The sequence below is a fragment of the Symphalangus syndactylus genome, chromosome 10 (assembly GCF_028878055.3).
Source record: "Symphalangus syndactylus isolate Jambi chromosome 10, NHGRI_mSymSyn1-v2.1_pri, whole genome shotgun sequence".
Classification (NCBI taxonomy): domain Eukaryota; kingdom Metazoa; phylum Chordata; class Mammalia; order Primates; family Hylobatidae; genus Symphalangus; species Symphalangus syndactylus.
Window position 1 is genome coordinate 128,637,338 of NC_072432.2, and position 25,589 is coordinate 128,662,926.

Consider the following 25,589-nt stretch of genomic DNA (forward strand, 5'->3'; position numbering starts at 1 on the left):
TTATCAGGGGAGAGGATATAGATTTTATTTCAATTCAACTCTCATTTTCTCCACTAAAGGAAACTTTTGACAGATAATACAAATAGCCGATAAGCAAAACAAATAAAAATCTTACCTTAGTTAATCTTTGGGGATTCTTTGAGCCTAGGAATGTCATCTTAGATTATTTCACATCCTTCCACCAGCTAAGTAAAGATGAGAAGGTGCATTCCAGAAATTTGCCAAGTGGTAAAAGAATACTAATTAAGGTGTAACAGTATCAGGCATCCATGAATAATTATCTAGCATGTTCTAGGCAGCATGATAATTAATAAAATATTGTCCATTTCTTTGAAGAGTTTATAATAAGGGAGATATAAACAAGTGTTTTCACAGAATCTGGTTTGTGGTAGGCATAATATATTTTAGGAGCCACCAAGAGTGATAATTTACTGATCCTTGAGGCCTAAGATACACTTCCTGAGTCAATGTCTGAGCTAAATCCTTAGGAAGAAGGAGGAGTAACAATTTAGAGTGTGCATTCCAAGTAAAGAAAAGTGAGTCCATCCATCCAGGATGGAACATCACGTGACCTATGTGGGAACGCAAGCAACACAGTACTTGTAGTGAATGAATCACAAGATGGCAGAAGATGGGGCTACCAAAGAGAACTGAACAGGCCAAATTATGGAGGGTGTTCAAATTCTCTGCTAAGTGTTTAGATTTGTCCAGAATGTAGTTTGGGTGCACTGAAATGTCATAGGCAAGGCTGTGATGCGATCATACTTTCCAAACTCCCAACCCTCCCATTCACTGCTGTCAGAGATTTAAGGGGAACAAGAGTCAACTCAAGGAAGCTTTGCACCAATCTTTGAGAGTGTTGATACGGCCTGAACTTCTGCAGGCATAGCATAGGTTGAAGACGAAGGTACAAATGTGAGGATTCAGGAATGTAAAATTAGCTAGAGTTTATGGCTGCTTAGATATAGAACTAAGGGGAAGTAAGAGAGGAGTTTGGGGACTCCTCCAAGTTTTGGGCTTGCTAGGTTTCTGGCTCAAATGATTCCATTAAGTAGGTTATGAATAGAGTAAAATAAACCAGTTTGAAGAATAAGATACTGGTTTTAGTTTTTGATCATGTCATGTGTGAACTACCCGTGGAATATTCAATGGACTGTTTTCATCATGCTGTTGTATTTATGAGCCTGAACCTCAAGGATATGAGAGCAGAATCAAAAATACAGAATTGAGAGTCACTGGCAAGTAGATGGTAGTTAGGTGAGTAGACGTCTGTCAGGAAGATAGAAGGAGCAGACTGTTATGAGAACTAGCTACATTTTTTTCTGTACTACACAATCTCTACATTAGTCCTCAGCTCTCAAATTGCTGATGAGGAAAAAAACCAAAAAAACAACCAGCAAAACATGAGTGAAAATCTGTAAATGGTCAAAGGGTGAACACAGGAGAAGAATCCCATGAATAAGACTGAGAGAAAACAAAAAAAAGTAGAACAGGCACTAGGAGACCCATGAGGGAGAAGGAAAAGATTTATGAAGGAAGAAATGGTCAGTGATGTCAATGTGATCTGACAATTGGAGTAAGAAGTTAGAAGTTTTGTTACATTTGACGTGAAGGGCTCCATTGACTTGGACAAAACAATGTAATGAGCCAGGGTGATAGGAGATTAGTGTGGATGTAGGAATCTATAGGAAAGGAGAAAGCAGAGATGATGTAGACAACTCATTCCCAAAGTCTGACTAAAGAGAGAACAGTTGGAGCAATAGCTAGAGTTAATGATTTGAGGAATAGATGGGAATTTAATATCAGCATGAAGATGAAATGGCTTGTATTTTTAAAAAGTGTAGAGAGGGAATAGGAGTTACAGAGTGAGGAAGTAGAGGTCAGAAGAGCTGGGTTCACGTTCTGGGACCAACTATTCAGTTTTGTGCACTTTCAGAGTGACTCCTGATACTGGCCACTCATGAGAATCACATGGGGAACTTCTAAAAATTAAGATTCCTGGGTCTCACTCAGGACCTTTAGATTCCTCATCTCTGGAAGGAGGGCTTGATTTTACTGTCTTCTGGTTTTCCTTCTCATTGACCACAGTTGAATTTTCTGTCTAGATTCCTTCCTTCTCTTCCCACCTGTAAATATTGTAGTATTCTAGATCTCCATCTTGAGGCCTCTTCCCTCCATAATCCACAGTCTCTCTTTCGATGAAGTCTTTCACTCCAGGGCTTTGTTCGCTGTCTGTATTCTGATCATGCTCAGCCTTAACGTGGCACCTTGTCTCCCAAATTCTTCATCTACTGCCTACCTGACACATCCACTTGGATATCTAGTAGGTGTCTCAAACTGGCTATGTCCCAAAAAGTACTTTTTTGGTTTTCACTCCATCAATACTGCTGCAGGGTGATGGTGGAGGAAGTGGGGATAGTTAATGGGTATAAAAATGTATTAAAGAATGAATAAGATTTAGTATTCGATAGCATAACAATGTGAACTATGGTGAACACTACTTTATTGTATATTTTAAAATAACGAAAAGAATGGAATTGGAATGTTCTTAACACAAAGAAATAATAAATGCTTGAGGTGATGGGTATCCCAATAAGCTGATGGGATCATTACACATTGTAAGCATGTATCAAAACATCACATGTACTCCATAAATGTATGTACCTCTTATGTACCCATAATAATTAAAAACAAAAAAATTAAAAGAAAAAAATCATTGCTGTAAATTTGTATTTCCCAGTGTTTCCTGTTTCAGTGAAGGGACCACAGGGGCTCCTGACAAGACCCAGGGGTCATCCTGGACTTTTCTTTCCTTCAGTCACATCCTGTTCACCTACAAGTCCAGCCACCTCTGCCTCCAAACTATATCCTGAATTTGTCCTCTTCTCTCCACCTGATACAAACATTATTTATCTCCTATGATAATCTCTTTGCTGCTTCTGCTCTTGCTGCCTTGAAATGCATTCTCTACACAGCAACAAGAATGATTACTCTTGAAGAAAAATGCAAACTAGATCATGCTATTCCTATGGTTGAACACCATGACTTCCCAAACTTTGAACTTTTGGCCCCATAGGCATGAACCCCCATGTCTCTCTTCCCTTCCCTGACTATACAGTGCTTCCAGTCACCAGTCACTGTGGCTGTTGCAGCCACAATGATTTCTTTCCTTTCTCAGATCCCCATGATAGCTCCTATTTCACCGCCGTTAATCATTCACTTTTCCTGGAAAGCATCCTCCTGATGCAGTGGTTACCTCTTTCTTGTCAGTTCTGCATAGTTTCATCTGCATTCTGCTGGGTCATCTTATTAAAAAAAATTACAGATTTGGCTACCCAAAAGATGAACAACTTTGAGCCAAAGTGTTTCCTTAGATCTTCCCGGTTCTGGCAAGATTGGCTTAAGGAAAGCAAAATGCAGCCTTCTTCCTTCCACTCAGTTGTTCTGTGGGGCCGTGCTGGAGGCAGGAGATGCTAGATATTTGGTGGCATATCCAATGTTTACATGCTCGTGACACTGGCTGCATCTTGTCCTGATTGACCTTTCTGGCCTCGTGGAGATGTGGGATGAGGGAAGAACCAAAAAACTAATAATGTGGTTAAATTGTTTTTTCTTGCTGCTGGGCTGGCTTTTCTTTTTGACTCTTTTCTATCCCTTTGTTTTCCTTTCATCCCTCTCCAGGAGTGGTACTGAATTACAATGAGGTGGTGAGTATTGAAAGCTTAAGGTTATTTTTAGGTCATTTCTTCTTAAACTTGTTGCTAGTTCACATCCCTCTAATTTCCTGTAGAAGACTCAGAGGTCACTCAGGAAAGTCAGGGATGATTCTCCACATCCATGTGGTTTTTAAAACTTTGTCCCTTCAGCCATGGGGTTCATTTTGCGTTCGAGTGCCCAGCTGGATGCTGAGCTGCAGATAAGCTCTATTACTGCTTGTAGGAGATGTAGAAATTAAGCTGTCTCAGAAAAGGGATACTTGACAACAGGATGAACAGCACAGGCTGGGTGCAGTGGCTCACGCCTATAATCTCACCACTTTGGGAGGCTAAGGCAGGAAGATCACTTGAGGTCAGGAGTTGGAGACCAGCCTGGGCAACATAGTGAGACCCCATCTCTACAAAAAAATTTCACAATTAGCCAGGCTTGATGGCATGTGCCTATAGTTCTAGCTACTTGGGAGGCCAAGGCAGTAGTATTGCTTGAGCTCAGGAGTTTTAAGCTGTAGTTAGCTATGATCGCACCACTGAACTCAAACCTGGGTGACAGAGCAAGACCCAGTCTCTAAAGTGTGTGTGTGTGTGACCAGCGTAGTCTTTTCATATCCTGTTTGGGAACTGAGCAGCCTAGGTGCAGTCAGTGCTTCCAGGCACTGATCTTTTTGTTTTTGTTTTCTATCAAAAACACTTTGATTTGGTGGCTATTTCTGCACTCACCTAGGACTCAATTTTCTCATTAGCACAGCAAGTAGAAAAATAGTACTCTCAAATGTACAGAATGTGGAACTTGTGGATATTTTGTCCTTATAGCTTTTGGTGGAACATGATGTAAAGATACAAAATGTGAGTTATCAGCGTATTTTCCCTTGGTTTAATGCCTTAAAAACAAGGCAGCAGAGAATTTCTATATTTTCAGTTAATGGCTTTTCCTGTTGGAGATTGTTAATATCTCCTATTTAGGTTAAACTTCACCTGTCCTTTATGTAGTGACACAACCAAATCAATGCAGTCAATATGCAGAAAGTGCCTTCTATGGAACCTAGAGACAAAGCAAGCAGCAATCCTTCTTTCTACAGGCATGGTTTCCTTATGTGAGGTTCCTACCCCTTATTTTCTTGCCAAGAGAAGTAGTGCCGAGTGGCTTCACAGGCAGGGGAGATCATTCTGGTGCCACATGTGCCCACTGTTGTGTCCTTGGGGCCAAGAATCTACCCCTGGGCAAGATAGAGACATGAATTGACTCAGTATGATAGATTCACTTGAGAAGAATTTAAGTAATTATTTTCCTGTAGATTTTTGCTCTTCTGAGTATAACCTCATCCTGAAAGAGAATCAGCAGTTGGTAGTGACAACTGAAGGTAGAAGGCACAAAAAAAGAAGCAGGTGGCAGTGGCCCTGAGACACCAGCACCCATGAGTGAATGCAATCAACAAAAAAGACCATTAAGGCCATAGCGAGAGGGGATTGGTTAGGAAGGGCAGAAGCGACATGGCCGTGTGTGTGCTAAGAGGATCATGAAATAACTCAGAGGAAAGAATTATACTGGGCCTGTTTTTTGTTTGTTTGTTTTGTTTTGTTTGTTTTGTTTTATAGAGACAGAATCTCACTCCATCTGTCAGACTGGAGTGAAGTGGCGTGATTATAGCTCACTGTGGCTTCCAACTCCTGGGCCCAAGCGATTCTCCTGCCTCAGCCTCCCAAGTAGCTGGGACTACAGGCATGCGCCACCAAGCCTATTTTGTTGTTGTTGTTGTTGTTGTTTTCCTGTTTTTTTGTTTTGTTTTTTGTTTTTTGTTTTTGAGAGATGAGGATCTCACTGTGTTGCCCAAGCTGGTATCAAACTCCTGGCCTGAAGAGATCCTCCCACTTTGGCCTCCCCAAATCCTGGAATTACAAGCAAGAGACACCGTGCGTGACCCTAACTGGATCTCTTTGTCTCCTTGTTTGGCTATGTTATAGCCTCTTTAAGACACAGTTGTATTGTGTTTCTTATTCTTCAAGCCTGGTCTGTCTTGGTTGCCAGTCAGTCCTAAACTCATCGTTAAGATTTTTATCTTCCTAATTTTCAAAAAATTCTCAATTTCTTGTTGGAATATGAATGATTTTTGTTTTTATAAACAAAAAAGGCGGAACGCGATAGATCTTGTTGTGTTGGGAGTAGCTCAATAGAGAATAGGTTAAATTAGTTCTTGAAGCATTTTGGAAAACTACAACTGTCTCTACTCAGCATAATATGTCCCTAATGCAGGCACAACTATATCTATCCCCTTGGCAACCCCACTGTTACCTGACAAGCTACGCTACTTGTGAACACAGGATAATGATACACAGTGCTAGTTATAAAATGCTTTATTGATAACAGCAATTTACCAGCAGAGGGATTACAGAACACAAGGGATCTCACAAAGGCCCAAAGTTATTTTATGGTCCTAGAAACAGCCTTGAGGAGCGTCAGCATGACAGGACCTTTTGCATCAGCCAAACACGCTGCTGTCCCAGTAAGCAGAGAATGCTCAGTGCCTGGCATCAAGAGAAGAGAGTGCATGGAGAGTTGTAGGGTGATTCAGTGGTGTCTGTCCAAAGGTGGCCCTTCTTCATTATTGCTGTAAGATTTACTGAACAGGAGTTATGGTTGCAATATTCAGGAATTTCAGGAAGATGTCATATATATAATATATTATTGCAACCATAATATGTATGTGTGTGTGTATATATATATACATATATATATTCATTCCAGAAATATGGCAATAAACAGAACCAATGAAAAGTTTTGTGCTATGTGCAGATTCCTATGACTAAAATACAATTAAAGAAGAATATTTTAGAATTTGTAATTCACTAAACTTTGAAGGATATGATCTTTGTTGCTTCCTTCTTTGATGGACATTGTAGCAGTGCAACTCAGTACAATAAAGTGAATATAATAGATAATGTTAAGGGGAATATATATATTATATTCATATATATATATATATATACATATATATATATATATATATATGTTCCTGATGTATAGGAATCTACATGTGGCATTCTCCTTTAATGCCAGTTATCACTCAAGGAGACACAGCTGAAATAAGAACTGGAAGATCTAACACAAAGACATGAAATGAAAGGTGGGGACAGCCTAATATCAATATGGGTCTGCCGGTCAAGAAATGTGCAGAATCAGCTGGGCACAGTGGCTCACACCTGTAATCCCAGCACTTTGGGAGGCCGAGGCGGGTGGATCACTTGAGGTCAGGAGTTCGAGACCACCCTGGCCAACATGGAGAAACCCCCGTCTCTACTAAAAATACAAAAATTAGCCGGGCGTGGCGGCACATGCCTGTAATCCCAGCTACTCCAGAGGCTGAGACAGGGCAATCACTTGAACCCAGGAAACGGAGGTTACAGTGAGCCAAGATTGCACCACTGCACTCCAGCCTAGGTGACAAAGTGAGACTCAAGAAAAGAAAAGAAATGTGCATAATACATAGATCTAAGCAAGGTAGAGGGTTTAAGCCAGGCTTGTGGGAGGAGCGCAGATAATGTGCCAAACCCAAAAAAGTATCACAATAAGGAAAAAATTGACCTAATAGAAAGCTTTTTACGTGCCTTCCCTCGAGAACTGGAGTCAGTAACTGACTTCTTAGGTCATAACAACTCAGGGCTGGAGGATTGAGGCGGAACCACATGGAAGCACCAGGCCTCGACTTCCGGTTTGCTGGCATGTACTTGTCCTGCATGTGAACCAGCACTTTTATTACAATAAATGATCTGTATTTGGGTAAGTTACAGTTTTCTTTTATGTGTGACAAATAGGGTTTGTTGTTCCTTCGGAGAAATATGGGTGGGAAAGATTCAAAGCCTATTTGAATACCAGTGTAGTTGGACAACTAATGGGACATCAGACCATCCTCCTGGAATCTTAACAAATGGCTTTGACTATGACTATTAAAAAAATGACTATGATTTTTCACTGGCTGATTTGGTTTGAATGAGTAAATTATTTTTATTTCATTGCATTAACTGCCAGAACATTGAATGAGCCGATAACTCCCTGGTGTTGCTGAGCTGCAAAGAACTATTATTTGGAATTGAATTTTTATTGATTTTCTTGTGCTACAATGACTTTTCTAACATAGTAGCATGAAAGGAAAATGAAAAAAAGGCCAAATAGGGCATGGGGTGAGGAAGGGGAGGCTGCTGCTTTCCAAGATCTAGCCCCAGATGTACTACTTATTGGCAGGTACTGCTGAGTCTGGATGATCCTGTTGCTGGCTATATGATTTACAGGTTAGCCAAGTACCTGGCTTTGTTACCTCTCCCTCCTCTTCCCTTCTGCTGTCTTTGATTCCAGGCATCGTGGGCTTTGTTGGCATTCTGCTGTGGAACTAAACAGGGTGATGGGGTGAAGAAGGAACAGAACTAGACAGAGTGCTGCTCCAAATTGATCTGTGCTGATGATTGTTCGTACCATTCAAACACACACACACACACACGTGTGTGTGTAAAGATGACACTGAATGAGTGTGTTATTTTAGCATCATTGCAATGCCTATTGCACATATCTGTTCATGGTTTTGCTTTTCCTAGTCATCTTAACTGCCAGAGACTTCGTTGCATATTAGTTCATAGTCATCATTCAGATGAGCTGAAGTGGGAAATTACATTTGCTCATTCATTCATTCATTCATTCATTCAACAAGTATGTATTAAGTCACTATCTTCCAGCTGCCAGAAATATGGCAATAAACAGAACCAATGAAAAGTTTTGCCCTCATGTGCAGATTCCCATGACTAAAATAAAATTAGAGAAGGGTATTTCAGAATTTGCAATTCTGAAAAGTTTGAAGGATATGATCTTCCTTGCTTCCTTCTTTGATAGACATCGTAGGAGTGAAACTTGGTACAATAAAATGAAACAAGATGTACTTCTCTGCTGGCTTCTGATACAGTTTGGTCTAGTACAGAGATGCTTGACAACTCATAGAAGAAAGAGATCTTTTTTTGGACGTGATTTTTGGTGGCTATGAAAGTAATCCATATTCATTACAGAAATTTTGGAAAATGCAGAAACAGATAAAGGAGATAATTAATATACCAAATTTCATCCAGTGGAAAATCTTCAAAATGTTTAGTAATTTCTTTTTAGGGTTTTTCCTATAACTATAATAATATATATATATACTAATCCCACACCAGTTGCTATTTTCAGATGGTAAGGTTTTGTATTTTTAAACCACATTTTAAAATCTGTCTTTATGCATATGTATGCAATTTGGTTCAGTTCCCTTATACAAGAACAATGTGACAATGACTGCTTTTCTTCTCCCCATAGACCATGTGCACATGATTATGAGTGAGATCAGAGGGTGGAAATCTATTTATGCTCCACCCTCTCAATATACATGAATAGAAGACAAGTCTAATAAAAGAGTGTCCTCATGTGATATGAAAACTTAGGAAAGAGAGGTAGCTAGGCAAGCATTTTGCAGAGACTTGCAAGAAAAAAGTGAGAGAGCATATGTATATATGTTTAAAAGGAAAGGAATATGGTGGTTATGCTTTAAGCCAGTACAAGTCAGATTGAGACTATAAATGGCACTTGGTGTGTGTTTTTAGGCCTGTGAGATTCTCTGCCTCAGTTTAGATATTACTCTCTGAGAAACTTTTCTGCAATCACTAGATTTATGTGGGCCCCACTGTGCTACATTTACAGGGTAGTTCCCACTTCTCCGTCTCATCACTCAGATGTATACCTCTTAATTGCTTGTTTAATAGCTAGTCACCCTGCCAGAGCACATGCTGTGGGAAGGCCAGGGCAGTCTGTGGCATGTTCAGTCAGGTATCCCACTGCCTGGGACAGTGTCCAGCCCATGGTCAACAGCGGGAGTGAGTGAAGAAGACTATTGCACTTCTACACAATTTATGAAGGCAAATTAAGGATTACCTACCAGCTGGGTGCAGTGGCTCACGACTGTAATCCCAGCACTTTGGGAGGCCGAGGCAGGTGGCTCACATGAGGTCAGGAGTTCAAGACCAGCATGGCCAATAAGGCAAAACCCCGTCTCTACTAAAAATACAAAAAATTTAGTCAGACGTCGTGGCACACGCTTGTAATCCCATTTACTCAGGAGGTTGAGGCAGGAGAATTGCTTGAATCTAGGAGGCGGAGGTTGCAGTGAGCTGAGATTGGGCCATTGCACTCCAGCCTGGGCAACAAGAGCGAGACTTCATCTCAAAAAAAAAAAAAGGATTACTTGCCTGTTTTGGTTTTTAATGCAGGTATACCTACTTTTATTTGGAAGTAGATGTATTTAATAATAATACAATTACTACATTTGGGAAAGAATGATTTTTATTACTAACATGCATATGATAGATATCATGTGCTCCACTCTATTTTATTTAGCACTTAATCTGAATATTTACCTATAATCTTAAATAGTTTGAGCTTATGATTTTTAATCATAAGGTGGCATAATGTTCCATTGTATGAATGCACCAAAAAATTAACCACCCCTATATTATTATTTAGGTTATTAGCAAATGTTCATCATTATAAATGGTTATTTGAGCAATACCACTATGCATCCATTTTTCTGTGGAGCTCTCATCTTTTTTCTTTTTTTTTTTTTAGAAAACTTTAGAAGTAGAATTATTGAATCATATGAATGAATTCTTTTTAATAATAACTGTACTGAGATATCATCCACATACCATGCAGCTTACCTATTTAAAGTGTACAATTTGGTAGTTTTTAGTATACTCACAGAGTTGTATAACCATCACCAGGGTCAATTATAGAATATTTCTGTCACACCATAAAAAACCCACCAAAACTATTTCTCTTTGCTGTCCTTCCCCATACTCCTTACTCAGCTGCAGCCCTAGGTAACCACTCATCTATTTTCTGTCTCTGTGGATTTACCTCTTCTGTATATTTCATATAAGCGAAACATACAATATGTGGCCTTTTGTGAATGGCTTCTTTTACCTAGCATAGCATTTTTAAGATTCATCTATGTTGTAACATGCATCAATACTTCTTTCCTTTTTATTGCTAAACAGAATGCCATACTGTTCATCTATGAACTTTTGAAATAACACATTACAGCTCACTCTTCATGTATGCCTTTTTCACTTGTAGCAGTGTTTAATATTACTGTTTCTTATATGCTTGCTAACCTTGGGCGTTATTACTTAAACAAAACTAAGCCTCTTGGAAAAGGAAGGAGATATAGTGATGGTTTCAAAATTGACATTTCTTGAATAATTAGTGACTTGGTCCTTTTAGATATTTTTATTAGCCACTTGTATCTCTTCTTGTATAAATTTTGTTTCATGTCCCTTTGCCATTTTATTTGAGGGTATTGTTTTTATTTTGTTTCGTAAGAGCTCTTTATATATTAAGGCTGTTAACCCTCTGCCCTTGATGTTGCTTATAATGTTTTAGATAAAAAAAAAATTTTAATTTTGACGAAACACTGTCTACCAATCAATCCCTTAAGGGGTCTTTAATTTCAAGTCTGGGAAAGCCTTCCTCTTCCTAAGATCCAATGCGTTTTATTTTATTGCACTGTAGTTTTGTGTAAAAATATTTCTTATTAATATGGGATTTATTTTGGTATAAAGACATCAATCTAGTTTTTATTTTTTTCTCCAAAAGGGCAATTAGTCACCTTAATACCTTTTCCCACCTAATTTATGTATCACTTTAATCATATACTGCATTATTCTTTTTATTTGAGTGTCTCTGAAAAATGCACTGGTTTATAGTTAATTTGCCTGATTTATGACAAAGCTACCCCATTTTAATCATCAAGGCTTTAAAATAGGATCTAGTAATTCACATGACTTCTATGAAGCAACCAGTGCTCTTAAATGGACTTTACATATATTAGCATTTAGTCTTAACAAAATGTATGTGAATTATTATCCTCATATCACTGATGAGGAAGCTGAGGCAGGGAGATCGAAGATACTTACTGAGTCAAGGTACGAGTAAGTGGTCCCAAAATTCAAACAAAAACACAAGCTGCAGCCCCCACCTTCCTCACCAGTGACCACTCCTGCCTGGTGGGGTCCTGAGATCTATGATCCAGCAGTTTTAAGTTCATACCATTAATTATGCGTATTTATGATATATTATGCATCTTTATTGCCTGATCCCTTAGATAGTTATGTGAATATTTTTAGTTATATTATAAAATGTATTTCGGTTTAAATCTTTTAAGTGTTTTATTGCCCATTGCCAGGTTTTTAAAAACGACAACTTCCAAATACTGAAATTATTGCATTGAGTTGTTTTTCATTGGTTAGTTTATTTTACAAGGTAATGTTTTCAGGAAGAGTATGTGGCTGCTTACAATCTCATGCTCCTATCATGTCTGACACTACATTGTTGTTAGGTTACTCCTGAATACTAACTTGTTTGCAAATAAAAAATTAGCACCTATGCTTTTTGCAAATAAAAAAGCAAAAAATAAAATAGAATTTGATTAAGTATACTCTGATACACAAAAAAATAGGAAATAAATTCCATATTCTTGTTCCATTATTCTTTTTCTTGTTTTCTGCAAAAATACTTGTAAATTTATTTTTGCATTTTATTAATTTTGTTAAAATGAACAGTTTCAACTAAGATCTATCTAGGGTTGTTTCTTTTTAAAGCTAGTTTGCCTCATATCCAATGAGTCATTTTGCAAACTCAAGTCCTTTTTTAGCTTAGAGAACTATTATTATTAAATTGATTTTTGTTTCTTTTTTTCAGCTTGTTGTATCCTTTTAAAATTCCTATTACATGTAATGTTGTATTCCTCTTTCTCCACTTTGCCATTCATTTCATCCTTCCTCTGACAATCTCATTGTCACTTTATCACTTTCCCCTTACCTCATTTACTCACCAGGTATTTATTAAGAACCTGCCCTGTATAAGACATTACAATAGGCACTGGGAATAGAGGAGTGAAAGTCTAGGACGTAGAACCTGCTTTCATAGAACCGATGATAGAACAAGGAAAACAGATGTAGAACAAGTCACCGTAAGCACCCTAGTAGAGGACGTTTCTTACTCTGTTACCAGCACAGCAGTCTTCCATGTCTATACCAACTGGTCTATCTATAAATTGAGCAGAAAGGTATAGAGCTCCTTTGCCAAGCCCAGGCTCCCTGTAATGTTCCTGCGGTTTCCCCTTTGCCTACTTTTTAAATTTCATTATATTAATATTTTTTGTTAAACCAATCGGTGTACTTGCTGTTTTTCTGATGCATCCTGACTGATGCTGCCTGTCTTCTGGTTCAGTTTTCTGCAATATTCAATATGCTATTTACTGTCTCCATATTTATTTATATATTTCTAAATCAGCAGTTAGTTTCTTTCCTCATAGTGGCGGTTTCTTGATCTCAGATGTTATCCTATTTATAACTCTCTACTCTAGATTCTCAGTTGCTATTTCCTTTTGACTTTAAAGAACTAAAATTAGAAATTATCTAAAAATATGCCTCTTGCTTCATGTCTTTTTAGAGGAAGAAATCTATTTTTGGTTCTATGGTTTGTTTCCTTATCTTGTAGTATAATTCTTGTTATATGGCTAAGGATGTTTTCCTTACTATTAGAAATTGGATCGGTTCCTGTGTGTTTCTTTCAAGCCTTGGAGCTCATATAGGTGATTAAAGTGTTCAGATTGCCTATTCAGAAACAAATTAGACTGGGTGCCCTATGGTGAGAATCATAGCTATACCTCTATGTCTAAAGAGTTAATTTCCATCATGTCTACTATATTTAGTAGCTAACTTGAATTTGTTGGTAAGTTTACCCTCCTTAGGATTCAAAAGTTTGCCCTCCTTAGTAGTCAGTGTCCTGGCACCAGTATCAGGTACAAGCCAGAACTAGGACTCCATGATACTTGTGTGTCTCACTTGGTATAATGATGTCTGATCATTACAGCTCCCTAACAGGTCAGTGGCCTGTTACCACTGTTGGATCCAGATATATATAGTGCCCTAGTTGTTCCCTGCCCCCCAGTCATTGCCTTTAATCTTTGTTCTTTTTATGTACACCTTTGGGAGGGAAATGTGTGTCTTGCTAGGACTCTTCCAGTCATTTCAAATGTCATTTGGAAAGAGCAGCAGGTTGGATTGGCCTTTTCTTCTACCTGATCTTGCCTATGTGAGGTCTATTAGAAGTTCCTAGTTTATGGGTAATACCCTTTCCTAGGTCCCACTGTCAATAGTTTATATATATACACACACACAGACACACACACACAAATATGTAAATTATATAAACGTGTATAAATAGATATGTATGTATTTACTTGCCTATTTTACTGAGAGGCTGGAATGGGGAGAAAAAAAATGACATTTCTCCAGTTGTCTTTTCACCTGATAACTTAGTTAATGTAGTAGTATGTAGATAGCCATAAACTAAGTATTTTTTACCTTTTCTATTTCTGTTGATCAAAGAAAGGACACAAAAGTGGAATGTAAACAGAAATTTGCACTATTGGTTTTCTATACTTTATCTGGCTGCATACAGATTAGTTGGTGTCAAAATTGGGATGACCATTTAGCAGCACGGAACAAAACTTCCTTCAGAAAACAAAGCAATGATGGAAAAGGAAAAAAAAATAGCAAACAAACCAAACAAAAGCTGGACACAGTGGCTCATGCCTGTAATCCAAGCAATTCGGGAGGCCAAGGCAGGAGGATCGCCGGAGGATTTGGAGACCAGACAAAGCAAGAAGTGACACTCTGGCTATTTCTACAGAAAAATTTTTTAAAAATTAGCCATGTGTGATGTCACACACCTGTAGCCCTAGCTACTTGGGAAGCTGAGGTGGGAGGATAGCTTGAGCCTGGGAAGGTCAAGGTTGCAGTGAGCTATGTTCACACCATTGCGCTTCAGCCTGGGCAATGGAGCAAGGCCTTATCTCGAAAACAAAACAAAACAAAAAACAGCTTCTTCATCAGCAAACTGACATCTCATGTTAAAGTCACTCTTGCTCTATGATAGACTAATTTTGATAGAGTTCTGATAAATAACCAAGTCATATGGAGGAAGGATTTTTGACCCAAAGATCTCTTGTGAGACAGCAGAGAATTGTGTGGGAAACATGAGATTTTTCATTCTGGGTTTATTCACAGAACCTTCACAGTTTTGTTGTCAGGTATGTGACCTTCATCATACTTGGAGTCAGAAGTCCTGAATCAAACAGGCTGTGGCAATTTACGGTTCCCGGATAAAGGGAAGCTGGCTTTAAAACTCAGGGGACAGCAGAGAAATGAGAGAATGGATCTTGTCACCCACCTGCAGTTCAAGTTGTTTTAAGATCTTTTGCCTTATATATACTCATGAAGACCTCCGAATATGTAGCACTGCTACTAACAAAAGACATTGGTTGCCTCTGGGAGGGAAAGCATTAAGACTAAAATTCAGAGGAAAGTGAATACATGGCTTGCTGTGCTTGTTATTCATTGAGTGTTTTTGACTTGCTAAAAGCAAGTTTAATGTATTTATACAATTTATAAAGATGTAACTGATTCTGAAGCTCTCCTCTTTACAAAGAACATATTTCACGTTATTGTAAGCACTGAAGAAAATTAAGTCAATAAATTCACAGCCTGTAATTTGAGATACTCAATTTGAAGAAAAATGCATTGTCAGGGAGGGAGGGCAAAATCTTTTACATTGAGGAAGACTTGTAAACAACCTGTCTTTGCCCTACTATCCTATGCTTTCAAGTGGCAGCAAGAATTACCATCGTGCTGCAAGATTATCAAAGAGTTGTCATGACACCTCCAGAGAAATAAAGGCCAACTCCCCACCTTTTTTAATGAATCGTGTGCTCAAGTGGAAAACAATGCAAATGCAACTCTTCTACACTGTCCATCTATGTCCTTTTCCCTGAGAAGGCTTTGCTGGTTAGCACTCAGCCTGGGTGTCAGGACGCTTAGTGCATTGTTGCCCATCACTGGCACTGATGCTCTCTGTGACCACTGGCAAGCCAATTAACCTCTGCAAGTGTCATCCTTCCATGTGTAAAAGGTTAATAGTACAGCTTGTTTGCAAAGTGCCTGGAGCCTTCCATGAAGGGCACTACCCAAATACCCAGCATTGCTGTTTGACTGGAGGGCATTGTGTTTTATAATTATATGTTTGGTTGGATAGGTTATAGATTTTGTTGTGGTTGAATGTTGTCCCTTCTCCCTGGTTACAAATAAAAAGACTAATAGGTAATCTCACTCTATTAGCATCTTCTAGAGCCCCCTAGAGGGTTAAGGGAATGGCAGAGGTTACAGATTAATAATGCACTCTTCAGTTAATAGAAAAAAATCATGTGCATCTCGACTGTATAATAGTTGTGGATGGCAATTTATTAGGCCAAGTGTTTCATCAGATGCTCAGCAGATAATGCTGGCAAAGACTCATGAAACAATGGGGTGTTCTGTGTTTTTTTTTTTTCTACTCTCCTAATTATTTATTTCATCCTTCACATCAATATAGGACATCAGAAACTGTTTTTTCCAGGTTATTTCGCACGCATTTATGAATATTTGGAAAAACGATTCTCTTATTCTAGAATTCCTGGAACAAGTGACTTATTTGTGTGTGTGTGTGTGTGTGTGTGTGTGTCTAGGTTGTGACATTAAGCTCACTTTTTTTTGTACTTGGACCAAATTTGAATAACACTAGACTTGGAGCAAAGTGTCACCTATCTCATGCTTCTTTGCAGATTTACGGAAAAACTTTGAACAAGACCCACAAGGAAGGGAGGTTCCCATTGAAGGTATGATTGTGCTGCACTGCCGCCCGCCGGAGGGAGTCCCTGCTGCCGAGGTAAGACAGGATCCTGGGACCAGTCTCCTGGTTCCTGGGAGGGACCAGTCTCCTGGTTCCTGGGAGGGACCAGTCTCCTGGTTCCTGGGAGGGACCAGTCCTGTTCCCAAGAGGGAGAGCAGGGTCCTGTGTGGCTGGAAGGGAAGTAAAGGAGCCCGTGTCTGGGATTCTTGTCGCCTGGGCTCAGTTGCTAAAGATGAAGAAGAAATTGTCTAGGAAATAAGCTAGAAAGAGCTCGTCTCCCATCTACTTCTGTGTTTGCACAAGGCCCTTGGTAGGCAGGCTGGGTAGGATTTGATCTGTCTTCTTGGTTCTGGGGACCTTGAATCATGCAGATGTCATTTTTTCTGTCCTCAGTCAAGATCTTCTGATATGCATATTGGCTTACAGAGCAAATCTGAGCTGTAACAGGCAAACACGCATGAAAATGCCCATAGGAAAGGTCAGAAGACCCAGTCCCAGTGTCGCTGGTGTTTGTTCGTCCTTCACTTTTTTGTGGAACAAGCATTCATTTATTGAGTGTTTGTTATGTTTTCTGTACTGTGCAGGCGTTAGGGATATAAAACATGAGGAAGCCACAGGTCTCTGATCTGTTATCCTTCCTTCACAGCAAGGTGTCCAGAATGCAGAGTCACAATGTTTTTTGCTTCTTGAATGTTTTCTAGAACTTCTACCTTACTATTCGAATATAATTGTCTCTGGTAATGCACTCTAGTCATAGGAAAGTCTGTCTAAATCTTTTATTCACTATGAAAAGATGACCCCTGATAGACTAGTAATATAGCTATTATTGGAGGAAAAACACTAAGAAGTATAAGGCATGCTTAATATAATGAAAAGTTTATAAATTTAGGCCCGTGAAGCCTGAAAATTTGAGAGAGGTCTTGGTTAATTTAGAAAGTTTATTTTGCCAAGGTTGAGGACACACGCCCATGACACAGCCTCAGGAGGTCCTGAAGACATGTGCCCAGTGTGGTCAGAGCACAGTTTGGTTTTATACATTTTAGGGAGACATGAGACATCCATCAACATATGTAAGATGAACATTGGTTCAGGTCCGGGAAAAGCTGGACAACTGGAAGCAGAGGTGGGATAACTCCCCTGGAAGCAGGGAGGGGGCTTCCGGGTCACAGGTAGATAAGGGACAAATGGTTATATTCTTTTGAGTTTCTGATTAGCCTCTCCAAAGGATGCAATCAGATATGCATTTATCTCAGTGAGCAGAGGGGTGACTTTGAGTTGAATGGGAGGCAGGTTGGCCCTAAGGGGTTCCCAGCTTGACTTTTCCCTTTAGCTTAGTGATTTGGGGGCCCCAAGGTTTATTTTCCTTTCACAGGCCTGAGTTCAGCAGCACATGGTCCAGGTTTGACTCTTATATGGGAAGCTAGGAAACAGTGTTTGGAGCTATTGTTTATTCACGGAGAAGCAGATATACAAAGAAAAAGAAAAAAACCAGGAGCCTTTGCCTCATATTTTAGTAAAATTGGGATTTTATAATTGGAAGGACAAAAAAGGAGATAAAATAAAGGGGAATGAAAAAACACACATACTTGCCTATTTAGAAAGTGTGCTGGGTGGACACTATTCAAAGCTCAAATGGCTCACAGAAATGAAGTAAACGGACTTGAAAATTAAACTGAACACTCCATGCATGATGTAAAATGATTATAAAGGAAAGTGCTTATTTAAAAATTTTTTATTGATTATAGTACAAAAAAGATATTGATCTCCTTTTGCTGCTCTATTGTTTCCTACAAACAGCACACCCTCCTTTCCTGAGCAGGGCGGTTAAGTGAAGTGTCAGGCAAGGGATTGTGTCCCTCTCATTTAGGACATCGCATGTGTTCTAGGAACCTAACAGAGGTATCAGCAGTTCTCTACATTCAGCGCCCATCTTTCAAAAAGTCCCAGTTTACAAATGTTTTATGCATAAAAATGTCTCGGTTCTGCAGTGCCAGCTGTGTGAGTGTCCCCTGGTAGACCCATGTTTCCTTCTGGTTCTGTGTCCGGTCACTACCATTGACTTTGGCAGCAGCAGAGAGAGGTGCTAATGTTTTGATTAGCCATCAGCCTATAGGAACTTAGCATACTCTAGATCTCTATTAATCTATATTTTTTTTTCAGATGGAAGATAACTTACATATTTACCTGGCATAACCTTTGCATTTTAGAAGCAGGAAAACTGATGCTTATATCAGTGACCGACCAAAAGTCTTGCAGCCATTTAAGGGCTCTGTTCAAAATCCTGCAAAGGTACTCCAAAGCACTCCAGGCAAAAGCCTATGTTCTTATAGTGCTTTACAAGATTCGACATAATCTGGCCTGGTGTGACCTTATATATTTTATTTGACTCTGCACTTGACCGTGCTACAGCCACCCTGGCCCCTTCAATCTCTCTCAGATGCACCAGCCATGCTCCTACCTCAGGGCCTTTGCATGTGCTGGCCTCTCTGCTGGAGGGCTCTTCCCCAGCTGTCACACTGCTTTGTCCCACCTTTCTTCAGGGCTTACTCAGATATCACTTGCCCAGTAAGACCTGCTCTGTACACTCTGCAAATGTTGCAAATATTTGCTTCCCCCACTCCACCTTTTCCCTGCTTTATCCCAGCAATTTATCCTACTAGGTATATACTTTCTTTTTACCTGTTATCACAAACATACTGTATTTACTTTGCTTATTTCTGTCTACCCCACTGAAACTTAAGTTCAGTGAGGGAAATTTGTGCTTACTCTTCTTCATTGCTGTATCCTCAGAACATGAAACAGTGCTGCTCATGGCTATTTTCAGAAAGGTGAAAGATTTTTCACAAGTATTGGCAAGGATGCGGAGAAAAGGAAACCACTGCACACTGTTGGTGGGAATGGAAATTGGTATAGCCATTATGGAAAACAGTTTGGACATTCCTCAGAATGTTAAAAGTAGAGCTACCACTTGATCCAGCAATTCTACTACTAGGTATATATCCAAAGCAAATGAAATCAGTATGTAGAAGAGATACCTGCACTCCCATGTTCATTGAAGCACTGTTCACAACAGCTCCATGGGTAAGATAGGGCATCAACCTAAGTGTCCATCAATGGACAAATGAATTTAAAAAATGTGGTATGCATACACAATGGAATACTACTCAGCCTTTAAGAAGGAAATGTTGTCATTTGTGACAACATGGGTGAACCAAGCAGGCAGTATGTCAAGTGCAATAAGCCAGGTACAGTAAGAAGAATACCATGGGATCTCACCTCTATGCAGAACCTAAAAAAGCTGAAGTTGGCCAGGTGCAATGGCTCACGCCTGTAATCCCAGCACTTTGGGAGGCCAAGGCAGGCAGATCGCCTGAGGTCAGGAGTTTGAGAGCAGCCTGCCTAACATGATGAAACCCCATCTCTATTAAAAATGCAAAAATTAGCTGGGTATGGTGGCACACATCTGTAGTCCCAGCTACTTGGGAGGCTGAGGCAGGAGAATGGTTTGAACCCTGGAGGTGGAGGTTGCAGTGAGCCAGGATCATGCCACTGCACTCCAGCCTAGGTGACTGAGCAAGACTCTGTCTCCAAAAAAAAAAAAAAAAAAGCTGAAGTCACAGAACTAGAGTAGAATGGTGGTCACCACATGTTGGGGAGATGGGGAGAGGTTGGGGAGACATTGGTCAAAGTGTACAATATTTTGGTTAGAGAGGAATATGTTTATTGGTCTGTGGTACAATACAGTGACTATAGTTAATAACAATGTACTGTATTCTTTAAAAATGCTAAGAGTAGATTTTAAGTGTTTGCATCACAAAAAGAACAGTAGGTTTGTGATGTAATACATACATTATTTAGCCTTATTTAGCCATTGGACAGTATACACATATTTCAAAACATATTATACATGAAAAATATATACAATTTGTTAGCTTAAAAAATAAATTTAAAAAACATGCTTCTCACATCCAGGTGTTCAATAAATACTTATTGAATATGAAGGGAAATTAATCTGCTAATTATATTGATGAATATTTAAGGTTATCCCAGGATTAGCCCTAGACAAAATGTGTAATACATTAGACAAAATTTTGGCTTTGTTTTGTTTTGTCTTTCTCTCATGATTGGGTACTAACAGGTGAAGAAAACATTCCTACCTGCTTTTTTTTCATATATGCAAATGTAAATTTATTAACTCAATCACTAGTCCTACAACTAAAGAAATAAAATATTTTTTCTTTTATTATTATTATTATTATTATTATACTTTAAGTTTTAGGGTACATGTGCACAACGTGCAGGTGTGTTACATATGTATACATGCGCCATGTTGGTGTGCTGCACCCATTAACTGATCATTTAGCATTAGGTGTATCTCCTAATGCTATCCTTCCCCCATGCCCCCACCCCACAACAGTCCCCAGTGTGTAATGTCCCCCTTCCTGTGTCCATGTGTTCTCATTGTTCAGTTCCCACCTATGAGTGAGAACATGTGGTGTTTGGTTTTTTCTCCTTGCGATAGTTTGCTGAGAATGATGGTTTCCAGCTTCATCCATGTCCCTACAAAGGACATGAACTTGTCATTTTTATGGCTGCATAGTATTCCATGGTGTATATGTGCCACATTTTCTTAATCCAGTCTATCATTGTTGGACATTTGAGTCGGTTCCAAGTCTTTGCTATTGTGAATAGTGCCGCAATAAACATATGTGTGCATGTGTCTTTATAGCAGCATGATTTATAATCCTTTGGGTATATACCCAGTAATGGGATGGCTGGGTCAAATGGTATTTCTAGTTCTAGATCCCTGAGGAATTGCCACACTGACTTCCACAATGGTCGAACTAGTTTACAGTCCTACCAACAGTGTAAAAGTGTTCCTATTTCTCCACATCCTCTCCAGCACCTGTTGTTTCCTGAATTTTTAATGATGGCCATTCTAACTGGTGTGAGATGGTATCTCATTGTGGTTTTGATTTGCATTTCTCTGATGGCCAGTGATGATGAGCATTTTTTCATGTGCTTTTTTGCTGCATAAACGTCTTCTTTTGAGAAGTGTCTGTTCATATCCTTCGCCCACTTTCTGATGGGGTTGTTTGTTTTTTTCTTGTAAATTTGTTAGAGTTCATGGTAGATTCTGGATATTAGCCCTTTATCAGATGAGTAGATTGCAAAAATTTTCTCCCATTCTGTAGGTTTCCTGTTCACTCTGATGGTGGTTTCTTTTGCTGTGCAGAAGCTCTTTAGTTTAATTAGATCTCATTTGTCAATTTTGGCTTTTGTTGCCATTGCTTTTGGTGTTTTAGACATGAAGTCCTTGCCCATGCCTATGTCCTGAATGGTATTGCCTAGGTTTTCTTCTAGGGTTTTTATGGTTTTAGGTCTAACATGTAAGTCTTTAGTCCATCTTGAATTAATTTTTGTATAAGGTGTAAGGAAGAGATCCAGTTTCAGCTTTCCACATATGGCTAGCCAGTTTTCCCAGCACCATTTATTAAATAGGGAATCCTTTCCCCATTGCTTGTTTTTGTCAGCTTTGTCAAAGATCAGATAGTTGTAGCTATGTGGCATTATTTTTGAGGGCTCTGTTCTGTTCCATTGGTCTGTATCTCTGTTTTGGTACCAGTACCATGCTATTTTGGTTACTGTAGCCTTGTAGTATAGTTTGAAGTCAGGTAGTGTGATGCCTCCAGCTTTGTTCTTTTGGCTTAGGATTGACTTGGTGATGCGGGCTCTTTTTTGGTTCCATGTGAACTTTAAAGTAGTTTTTTCCAATTCTGTGAAGAAAGTCATTGGTAGCTTGATGGGGATGGCATTGAATCTATAAATTACCTTGGGCAGTATGACCATTTTCACGATATTGATTCTTCCTACTCATGAGCATGGAATGTTCTTCCATTTGTTTGTATCCTCTTTTATTTCATTGAGCAGTGGTTTGTAGTTCTCCTTGAAGAGGTCCTTCACATCCCTTGTAAGTTGGATTCCTAGGTATTTTATTCTCTTTGAAGCAATTGTGAATGGGATTTCACTCATGATTTAGCTCTCTGTTTGTCTGTTATTGGTGTATAAGAATACTTGTGATTTTTACACATTGATATTGTATCCTGAGAGTTTGCTGAAGTTGCTTATCAGCTTAAGGAGATTTTGGGCTGAGACAATGGGGTTTTCTAGATATACAATCATGTCATCTGCAAACAGGGACAATTTGACTTCCTCTTTTCCTAATTGAATACCCTTTATTTCCTTCTCCTGCCTGATTGCCCTGGCCAGAACTTCCAGCACTATGTTGAATAGGAGTGGTGAGAGAGGACATCCCTGTCTTGTGGCAGTTTTCAAAGGGAATGCTTCCAGTTTTTGCCCATTCAGTATGATGTTGGCTGTGGGTTTGTCATAGATAGCTCTTATTATTTTGAGATACATCCCATCAATACCTAATTTATTGAGAGTTTTTAGCATGAAGGGTTGTTGAATTTTGTCAAAGGCCTTTTCTGTATTTATTGAGATAATCTTGTGGTTTTTGTCTTTGGTTCTGTTTATATGCTGGATTACGTTTATTGATTTGCTTATGTTGAACCAGCCTTGCATCCCAGGGATGAAGCCCACGTGATCATGGTGGATAAGCTTTTTGATGTGTTGCTGGATTTGGTTTGCCAGTATTTTATTGAGGATTTTGGCATCAATGTTCATCAAGGATATTGGTCTAAAATTCTCTTTTTTTGTTGTGTCTCTGCCAGGTTTTGGTATCAGGATGATGCTGGCCTCATAAAATGAGTTAGGGAGGATTCCCTCTTTTTCTATTGATTGGAATAGTTTCAGAAGGAATGACACGAGCTCCTCCTTGTACATCTGGTAGAATTCGGCTGTGAATCCATCTGGTCCTGGACTATTTTTGGTTGGTAAGCTATTACTTATTGCCTGAATTTCAGAGCCTGTTATTGGTCTATTCAGAGATTCAGCTTCTTCCTGGTTTAGTCTTGGGAGAGTGTATGTGTTGAGGAATTTATCCATTTCTTTTAGATTTTCTAGTTTATTTGCATAGAGGTGCTTATAGTATTCCCTGATGGTAGTTTGTATTTCTGTGGGATCAGTAGTGATATCCCCTTTGTCATTTTTTATTGCGTCTATTTGATTCTTCTCTCTTTTCTTCTTTATTAGTCTTGCTAGTGGTCTATCAATTTTGTTGATCGTTTCAAAAAACCAGCTCCTGGATTCATTGATTTTTTTGAAGGGTTTTTTGTGTCTCTGTTTCCTTCAGTTCTGCTCTGATCTTAGTTATTTCTTGCCTTCTGCTAGCTTTTGAATGTGTTTGTTCTTGCTTCTCTAGTTCTTTTAAGTGTGATGCTAGGGTGTCAATTTTCGATCTTTTCTGCTTTCTCTTGTGGGCATTTAGTGCTATAAATTTCCCTCTACACAGTGCTTTGAATGTGTCCCAGAGATTCTGGTATGTTGTGTCTTTGTTCTCGTTGGTTTCAAAGAACATCTTCATTTCTGCCTTCATTTCGTTATGTACCCAGTAGTCATTCAGGAGCAGGTTGTTCAGTTTCCATGTAGTTGAGCGGTTTTGAGTGAGTTTCTTAATCCTGAGTTCTAGTTTGATTGCACTGTGGTCTGAGAGACAGTTTGTTATAATTTCTGTTCTTTTACATTTGCTGAGGAGAGCTTTACTTCCAACTATGTGGTCAATTTTGGAATAGGTGTGGTGTGGTGCTGAAAAGAATGTATATTCTGCTGATTTGTGGTGGAGAGTTCTGTAGATGTCTATTGGGTCCGCTTGTTGCAGAGCTGAGTTCAATTCCTGGATATCCTTGTTAACTTTCTGTCTCATTGATCAGTCTGATGTTGACAGTGGGGTGTTAAAGTCTCCCATTATTATTGTGTGGGAGCCTAAGTCTCTTTGTAGGTCACTCAGGACTTGCTTTATGAATCTGGGTGCTCCTGTATTGGGTGCATATATATTTAGGATAGTTAGTTCTTCTTGTTGAATTGATCCCTTTACCATTTTGTAATGGCCTTCTTTGTCTCTTTTGATCTTTGTTGGTTTAAAGTCTATTTTATCCAAGACTAGGATTGCAACCCCTGCTTTTTTTTGTATTCCATTTGCTTGGTAGATCTTCCTCCATCCCTTTATCTTGAGCCTATGTGTATCTCTGCACATGAGATGGGTTTCCTGAATACAGCACACTGATGGGTCTTGACTCTTTATCCAATTTGCCAGTCTGTGCCTTTTAATTGGAGCATTTAGCCCATTTACATTTAAGGTTAGTATTGTTATGTGTGAATTTGATCCTGTCATTATGATGTTAGCTGGTTATTTTGACCGTTAGTTGATGTGGATCCTGTCATTATGATGTTAGCTGGTTGTTTTGACCGTTAGTTGATGTAGATGTAAAGCCTCGATGGTCTTTACATTTGGCATGATTTTGCAGTGGCTGGTACCGGTTGTTCCTTTCCATGTTTAGTGCTTTCTTCAGGAGCTCTTTTAGAGCAGGCCTGGTGGTGACAAAATCTCTCAGCATTTGCTTGTCTGTAAAGTATTTTATTTCTCCTTCACTTATGAAGCTTAGTTTGGCTGGATATGAAAATTCTGGGTTGAAAATTGTTTTCTTTAAGAATGTTGAATATTGGACTCCACTCTCTTCTGTCTTGTACAGTTTCTGCCAAGAGATCAGCTGTTAATCTGATGGGCTTCCCTTTGTGGGTAACTCGACCTTTCTCTCTGTCTGTCCTTAAGATTTTTTCCTTCGTTTCAACTTTGGTGAATCTGACAATTATGTGTCTTGGAGTTGCTCTTCTCGAGGAGTATCCTTGTGGCATTCTCTGTATTTCCTGAATCTGAATGTTGGCCTGCCTTGCTACACTGGGGAAGTTCTCCTGGATAATATCTTGCAGAGTGTTTTCCAACTTGGTTCCATTCTCCCCATCATTTTCAGGTACACCAATCAGACGTAGATTTGGTCTTTTCACATAGTCCCATATTTCTTGGAGGCTTTGTTCATTTCTTTTTATTCTTTTTTCTCTAAACTTCTCTCCATGCTTCATTTCATTCATTTGATCTTCCATCACTGATACCCTTTCTTCCA

At 39.1% G+C, this 25,589-nt stretch overlaps 1 protein-coding gene across 11 annotated transcripts in view; it reads left to right on the forward strand.

The window, feature by feature from the left end:
• The window catches only part of UNC5D (unc-5 netrin receptor D), a 564,646-nt gene that overhangs the window by 344,207 nt on the left and 194,850 nt on the right, over nucleotides 1-25,589 (forward strand). For all 11 annotated transcript variants that reach the window (XM_055295940.2, XM_055295946.2, XM_055295942.2 and 8 more), the window contains one exon: nucleotides 16,442-16,545. In XM_055295940.2, the coding sequence (XP_055151915.1) occupies nucleotides 16,442-16,545 (104 nt within the window). The remainder of the gene's footprint in view (nucleotides 1-16,441; nucleotides 16,546-25,589) is intronic.